Source organism: Apaloderma vittatum, unplaced genomic scaffold (assembly GCF_000703405.1).
Source record: "Apaloderma vittatum isolate BGI_N311 unplaced genomic scaffold, ASM70340v1 scaffold8199, whole genome shotgun sequence".
In the NCBI taxonomy this organism is placed as follows: domain Eukaryota; kingdom Metazoa; phylum Chordata; class Aves; order Trogoniformes; family Trogonidae; genus Apaloderma; species Apaloderma vittatum.
The window spans coordinates 11555-18985 of NW_009734551.1; the positions used below are offsets into that span (position 1 = coordinate 11555).

At 48.8% G+C, this 7431-nt stretch overlaps 1 protein-coding gene across 1 annotated transcript in view; it reads right to left on the reverse strand.

Annotated features, from left to right (window-relative positions):
• The window catches only part of USP48 (ubiquitin specific peptidase 48), a 28008-nt gene that overhangs the window by 11543 nt on the left and 9034 nt on the right, over window positions 1-7431 (reverse strand). Inside the window, exons 10-14 of the mRNA XM_009876320.1 lie at window positions 6277-6426; window positions 3565-3765; window positions 2006-2120; window positions 1709-1839; window positions 289-360 (exon numbers count right to left, since the gene is read on the reverse strand). Of these exons, the coding sequence (XP_009874622.1) occupies window positions 289-360; window positions 1709-1839; window positions 2006-2120; window positions 3565-3765; window positions 6277-6426 (669 nt within the window). The remainder of the gene's footprint in view (window positions 1-288; window positions 361-1708; window positions 1840-2005; window positions 2121-3564; window positions 3766-6276; window positions 6427-7431) is intronic.

Here is a 7431-nt window from a genome sequence, read left to right on the forward strand (position 1 = left end):
TTAAAGGTCGTTGAGATGTGGCGTTGGGGGAGACGGTTTAGGGGTGAGCTTTGTAGAGTAGGGTTAATGGTTGGAGTCGATGATCCCAAGGGTCTTCTCCAACCTGAATGATTCTGTGATTCGATTCTCCAAGTTTGAGCGTCGGGAAACACCAGGCAAAGGAGAACGAAGCACATTTCCTCAGTAACTACTCACACTGGCCTTCGACAGAGCAAAGGCTACAAGGTTAATGTCTCGAGCCGTGGGCAACAACAGATATATTCAGCTCCAGCCCCCGTGGAGACTTACCATGTGGGCAAACGATGTCTTCATTAAAATTTAACTCCTCTTCCTCCTCTCTCTTCTCTTCGTTTGATTCATCTGATTAAAAAAAAATAATACATAAAAACACAAGAAAAACGCAGAGTTCCCCTCCCGAAGAAAGGGGAGGGGGGTGGAAATCTTTGGGGAAAAGGCATGGCTGCCTTTCAAATTGCAGCAAAACCCTTAACCCAAGGGAGACTTTGGAAGGGAATTTGTTATTCTCAAATGTCTGGGCCTCCGGGCAGGCGGGATTACAGCCTACAGGCCACCGAGAAGTGCTTTGAAGTGCAGGGGAGCACAAGCCAGCCCTTTGTGAGATTACAAAGGAGGCATTTGTTACTGCTAAAACACTGCGGGTGGGGGGTTCACCGCTCCCAGGGATCCCAGTTTAACCTAAACACAAGCCTAGGTAAGAGCAAGGGGAGCAGGAACCTTCCTGGCAAAATATTAGTCCTCGAAGATACTGATGGAAACCAGATGCTGGCTGGGAGGCTGCCAGGGGTTTGACAAGCCCCATGCTAACCTATAAATTAGAGTCAGGAACCACAGCCCCACAGACAGAAGCTCTGGCCACCCGAGCTGGAGCATCACAAACACAAAAATGTGTTCCCTAGAGCCTCTAACGACCTGCTTAACGAGCCGGGGAGCAATTCAAAGTGCTACCGGGAGTTGCAACCTGTTGTGAAACCAAGGTTACGGGTGGTAACTCAGGGGAGAAGCACCCTTCTCGCCAGGGATGCTCCACCAGCCTCCGCGACAGTTTAGGGATATTCTCAGGAGGGCTGTGGTGCTCTCCAAGCCTTCAAGCCCAAGATCGATGCCATCAGCCCATCGTCTCCACTTTCACTCGAACCAGCTTCTTGCCCTCAGCTCAGAAAATAAAAGCTCAACAAAATATCGTTTCCAAAGGTTTGAAGAGCAGAAGCCAAAAACCAAACAACCCTCACAGACTCATGATATGGGCATAGCAGAGTTCAGCTCATGATTTTTTTTTTTCCCCCTGTGTTTTACCAGTGCTGCTGCACCAGCTGCGCTGTTTCAACCACAGACCTTCGCAAGAAACATCTTCATTCCTTCCTCAAGGTAATTTTCATGTTTCTTCCTCCCCTGCGCTCTCTCAATCAGAGAAGAATGAATAAAAAGATCATGTGTCTGGGGTGGTAATTTCACACAGCTTTGTAAGAACTACTTACTACCTCATCTTCTCTGGGTATGAAGATCACCCCAGCAGTTTCGAAGCTTATCAAATAAAATGCTCCTTGAAACGAAGGAGCTTTTTGTTTGATTTATTATCCTTTCCTCCCTACTCATACAAGGCAAGCAAAACAGCTCCAGGAACACCTGACGTGTCTTTTGTTCGGCGGTATCAGTCAGAGCTGGTGGGTCTCTACAGCAGCAGAACTACCTTTGTTTTGTGCATTTCCATTCATTTTTCCATTGCTGTGCTCCGTGTCTTCATCCTGCTCATTTAATTGCTCCAGAGCCAACTGACGCCAGCTCCGCAAGGACGCCTTTCCAACCCAAAACCCGTCGCTCCTGCAGAGAGAGAACAGATTTGGCAACGCGAATCACACCTCTGTTCTCCTTCGGAGCCCAAACAGTAAAATCTTGGGGAAAAAAGCGATTTAAGCACTTCTAAAACAATTATAAAAATAATTAATAAATCTCTCATCAACGTTCGAAAGCGTCGGGACTTGCATACCCTTTGACTGTTATCTTCAGCAAGTTCGTAACGGCTTTGTAGTCTTCGTTTAACTGGTTTTTCAGTCGCAGGATTCGACACCTTTCCACCACGCAGTCCTTGCAAAGTGCTTTGACTAGGATTGGGGGGGGAAAAAAAGAAAAAGAAAAGAAAGGAAACACAATTTACATAATTTATTGGCTGAGCTTCTGCTGGTTTGAAAGTGCTCAGGCAGGTGTGTACGGACTATCCTGCCTCAGGACCAGAGATTTCACATGTAAATGAGGACATCCCCGGGGTTACTGCCAGATCAGGCCACATCTGAAGCTTAAATAAGCATAAAATGCTTCAGATGAGGTTCGATCTGTTCCGCTAGCTTCACAGCTCTCCGATATCAACAGCTTGAATTATAGCCGTGAGCTGGGTCACGCCAAGACGTGCCGAGGGAGGCGAAAGGCGGGACAGTTTAGGCATAAGGAAGAAAAAAACCTGTGTGGTGGCACTTTGCCAGATCGACCCAGAAAATAAAACCCCTCCCGCAAAGCTACGCTGGACCGAAAGGAATGGAAAACCCTAGAGCTGAGCACGGGTTTTCATCTGGGGCAAATATATTCCATCCAAGGAAGCAAGCAGGAGAAAGCAGAGCATCTGAACCGTCCCTCCCAGTCGTACTCAAGAGAAAAAAAAATAAAAAAACCACTACCCAACACAAAAAACCTGCGGGCGATCTTCCAGTTGACTAATAAACGTTGGCCTGTTTTTTTCACAAAGGCTGCCTGCGTCACAGCAGTTTCTGCTGGTTGCGTTTCTTCCCTATAAGCTCCTAGCAGGAGCTGAGCTAATTTGGTCTCAGTGGGAGTTATTGAGCTCCTTTATAAAAGAACCTAAGCCTGGGGCTTGATTAAGGGATGCCCAAAGACTGTAGAGGCTGGGCTGACCCCCCAAAAAAATCAAAATGCGTGACAGACGCCTGCCACACAGAGCCACAGGTACACACTTCCCTCGGGTGAGGCAGCTCGGGACAGGGTAGAGGTGAAAGGCAGAGCAGGATTTTTCTTGGCCCACAAACATCTGTGCCGCTCCGGAGCGCAAGCTGCTGGCAAGAGCCAGCGCAGATCCCCAGGCTCCACGAAACCCTGCCCACGCAGGATCTGTAGGTGCTGCAGGCAGGGGAAAAAAAAGGGTTTCGAAGAGTCTAGGGGGTTGCATGTACACGTTTTGTTCTTTTCTAGAAGCGGCTTCATAAAACCTTCCAAGTATGATGTTTTCTAACCCAAGCGCACAATTGCTTTCTTAGAAATTCCTCCAAGCTCTTCCTAGACAGAGCAGAACGCCGGTACGAAACGCACCCTGCAGTCAGACCACCTGCATTTGGTTGAATGCTAGTATAATTAAGAGATGTTAAAAAAATTAAGTATCACCCAGATATACCAGCGTAGCACAAAAGCTACATGCAGGAATAAAGTTACGACAATCAAGGACGGCTCAAAACAAGGCTGAGGCCAGAATAAGGCTCTAAACCACATTCGAGCGCGTGAGAAGGTGACTCTGAGTGGGCATTTTCCAGCGTGACACCTTACCGTTCAGCCGGGGCCCGCCTCCGTATCTCCTGTAGAAGAAATCAGCCACGTATTCCGATATCCTCTTCATAATGGGTATTTTATCCGGATGGAGTTTGCCGTGCGAGCACAGGCAGGCCGTGTTATCGATGGGTTTTGGAGGCGTAGACTCGTCCAGCCATTTCTGCAGCCATTCGAGGGAGATGAAGTCGTACGGGGAACCTGGGAGGGGAAAGAAAAAACCCCACGAAGAGAAAGAAGCGCGCACGCGTCAGCTAACACACGATACAGCAGATGGTATTTTATAATTGCTCCGATATTAGACAATACTTTTAAAAATTAACACGCCATCGCAGCTGATTAAAGCCCTGCAGTACGAGTTTTCAAACATCGGATACAGCTTCCCTCGCCCAATTCTCATCCCCCGCTTCGCAGATTTTAGAAGATGGGAGCGATGTGAAATTTCAGCTCCGCAAGAACGAGCGGTCAGTTTGAATTCCAGTAAATCAACATGAAAGCAGCGCTCCAAGCAGGAGAGCTTTCGGACTGCTAAACCTTTACTGAAGAGTGAGTGAGGAAAGGGGAAGGTTTTCCTATCATCCACCATTTCCATTGTGATCATACATGAAAGGCTCCTTCTACACACGGAGCTCATCAGGATAAATTGAAAAAAAAGATAAAAGGCAACAGCAGCAAAGGGGTCAGCGCTCGGCCCGTCCCTTCATCACCCAAAATTTCAGTGTTATCCTGGGCTGCTCTTACAACTCTGGGTGAGGAACACATTGTAAAACTGATAGCGCAAACAGAAACTTGCTCAATTTTTTTTAGCACGAGCATGACTTTTTTTGAAACAGAGCAGCAGGCCCACCCTTGTTTACTAAAGGAGAAACCCTTCACACAAAGTCAAGGTTCAGGAGCGGGTCAGTGCCTGTATGAGCACTGAAACAGCTTTGGGTGAAAGCCTCGTATTTCAAGACCTGGTCCTGATGCGCAAACCTGTCTGCGAGGCGATCTGAGAAATTGGGAGGAAATTAAACCCATTTAGTGCTGATGCAAGGAGGGAAGCTCCAAAACCGAGGGGAAACGCAGCCGTTAGTGGCATTTATCAAACCAACACAGATCCTTCACGTTTCACACGAAGGAGTGATGGAGAAGCTACGAGAAAACACTTGTCTTCCAGCTCGTGCGAAGCCGGGCTTCAAACCCTCTTCTCTGCAGCACAGACCAGCGGTATTTTCATCTTACGCAACGCCGTCAGAGATACACAGCCATGACCTCCAGAGAATTGCAACGCTGTCAGAAACGGTTTGCTAGTTTGGGATGAAAGCCTGCCTCCCCCGGAAAGTAGGTTTTTTGTTTTTTTTCTGGGGCAGGCTACACAAAGCTGGCAGAAAAACGTGTCTGCACAGCTGCAGAGAAAGTCCCGAGCTCCTGTGGGATTGGACCTGGAGCAGCTCTGGGAGAACTCTGCCTCCAGCTGTGCTGGCAAAGCTGCTGCACCCGGGTCGTGCCCGGCAGCTGGTGCCCTCAGGGCAGCGTTTCAGGTTCTGCCATCTCCAAACTGGGGCAGAAGGAGCTTTCCCCACACCTGCGAAAAACAGCTCTTTGAGATTTATCCCTCTGTTGTGTCAGAAACGCCGAGAGCCAACTATCCTGGGAGGGAAAACACACAGGAGTTGTGCTCGCTCCTCCTTTTTAATGGTGACTCACAGTAGTTTCATACCTCCACCACAACTTGGATTTAATGGTGACATTTTACCACCCCTCAGACTTGCGAGGAGCTGCGACACCCTCCTCTTCGTGAGGGAAACGCCCGTTGTCTGCAAACCTGAGTTCATAAATGGGAGAGGCAGACGTTTACGGGAGCCAAGGAGTCTGTCGTTCGGCTACTCGAATCTCGCTGCTGGTTCTGAATGTTGAGCACCGAATATTAAAAGCTCAACATCCAATTATCTAACGGGCTATGCAATTAAACACGTTTTCATGTGTTTCATTACAAATTTCATGGAGTTTCTAAGGAGCTGTGTGTAGGGCAGAGAAACCCCGTGCTGGATGGACAGAGCAAGTGCCCCTGTGCTTGTTTTGAGGGAGGGCGGAGAGAAAAACAAGTCAGGGAATCAAAATCCTTGTGCTCAGACACGCTAAGGCGACAAGACACAAGGAGCAGGAGGAGAGGATTAACCCCGGTCACTCATCGGACAGACTAGGAAGCTTAGACACGGGGCTTCGAAGCACCGGCGAGGATGAATCAAATTGTTTTCTGCTGGAGGTCAGGCATACTCGTACTCTGTTTACTGCTGATTAATTCGGATCAACAGCTCCCAAACTGTGAGTTGGCAATTCGAGACCAGCCGGTTATTCTGCCTCGATGCTACTAACGGCTAAAGAGACGAGCTGCTCACCGGGCAGAAGAAAACGGTCACAATGCATGGAAGCACACAGCAGGCTGGCTGATGGGGAAGGAGCAAGAGGGAATTAGTGATGCCAGAGGCCATGAGAATGAGCAAAAAAGGAGAAAAATAGGTTAAGGCAGAAGAAACAACAGAAGAAAAGCAAATTCTAAGTGTGCACATGGCAACAACAGACAGAGATCGCTTTCCTCTTCCAGAGGGCTACAACTAATACCTTCCAGCGAAGCGTTCAGGCCACAGAAGCGAGTTGTGGGTTAGTTACAAAACATCACGAATCTTAACAACGGTCTACTACAAAATACTACCAGAATATCTTACAGACCAGCTTCAGCGGGTAACCTTTTGTAGAGCTCCTTCACCTCTTCATGCTTGATCTTGCCCCTGGCCACACTCTGCTTGCGCATCTCGGCCATTTCGTTGCACCACTCCTCAAACTTGCAGTTATCGCGCTCTACCAGCTCCTGCAGAAAAGCTGCCGGGAGAGAAGGAAAAGCAGTTTCGAGGAAAAATGCCAATTATGTTAATTAGCCCCGTGTTAACAAGCAACCCTAAAAATTCCTCTGTGCAGCTACCGACAGACAAGGTCTTTCCGAAAGCCAAGCCCACGGACGTTGCTCCCTCATCGCTGTAGATGATTAAATGCAATTGCCCTGCACAAACATGATGCCCAAGCAAATAATTTACTCGGGGCTGCTGCGTTAAAAGAGAAACACTTTGCTTGTGAACAAGCCTGCACCGAGCGCCGGCAGCCGCGCAAAGCTGAGTTGGGTGCGAGGCTGCTCCTCTCGCTCCAGCCCTTTCTCTGCCTCCCACCGAGGGCAGCTCTTCGGTGCCATGAAGGTCTCATCATTCCCAGGGGAGAAACACGAGTTTCTCACCCTACGGATACTCCCGAGGGCTGTTGTGACGCGCAGCCCCGTGGGTACATGTGATCTTGGCGAGAGGGGTCGAGCACGTTGCAAACTCAAGGGCAAAAAAAACCTCAGGAGATGGGAGATAAGCTGGCGTCGATGGGAAACGGGGATTTTTGCTGTCGCCGATGGAAAAAAAAGCCCCAAACAAACCAAACCTCAGCAAGGGAAAAAAAAATAAAATAAATAAAGCGCTTCCCTGCAGAGCTGGTGTAAGGAGGGGGGAAAGCGCTGCTTATCTGAAGCCTTTTCCTATTTACAGCATTCTGAAGAGCTAAAATATTTCCAGAAAGGTTAACGCTTGTGCGGCCAGAGAGCACGATATTCACCTTAGGAGAAAGTACGGTATTAAAAAACAACCAGCTTGACCCGCCTTGAGGTCAGAGCCAAGTTACGTCGCTCCACCATCCTGGAAAAGCCGCTTTTAACAAGCATCAAAGCAAAATGCCTCAAATTTACAGTTGCATGAAACCTCCCCGCAACCGCAGGGCTCGACTGCTGCCCTTCGCTCCCCGATCCCTGGCAGGCTTCCACGGGAAACAAAGGGAACCGCGGGGCCGCGCAGG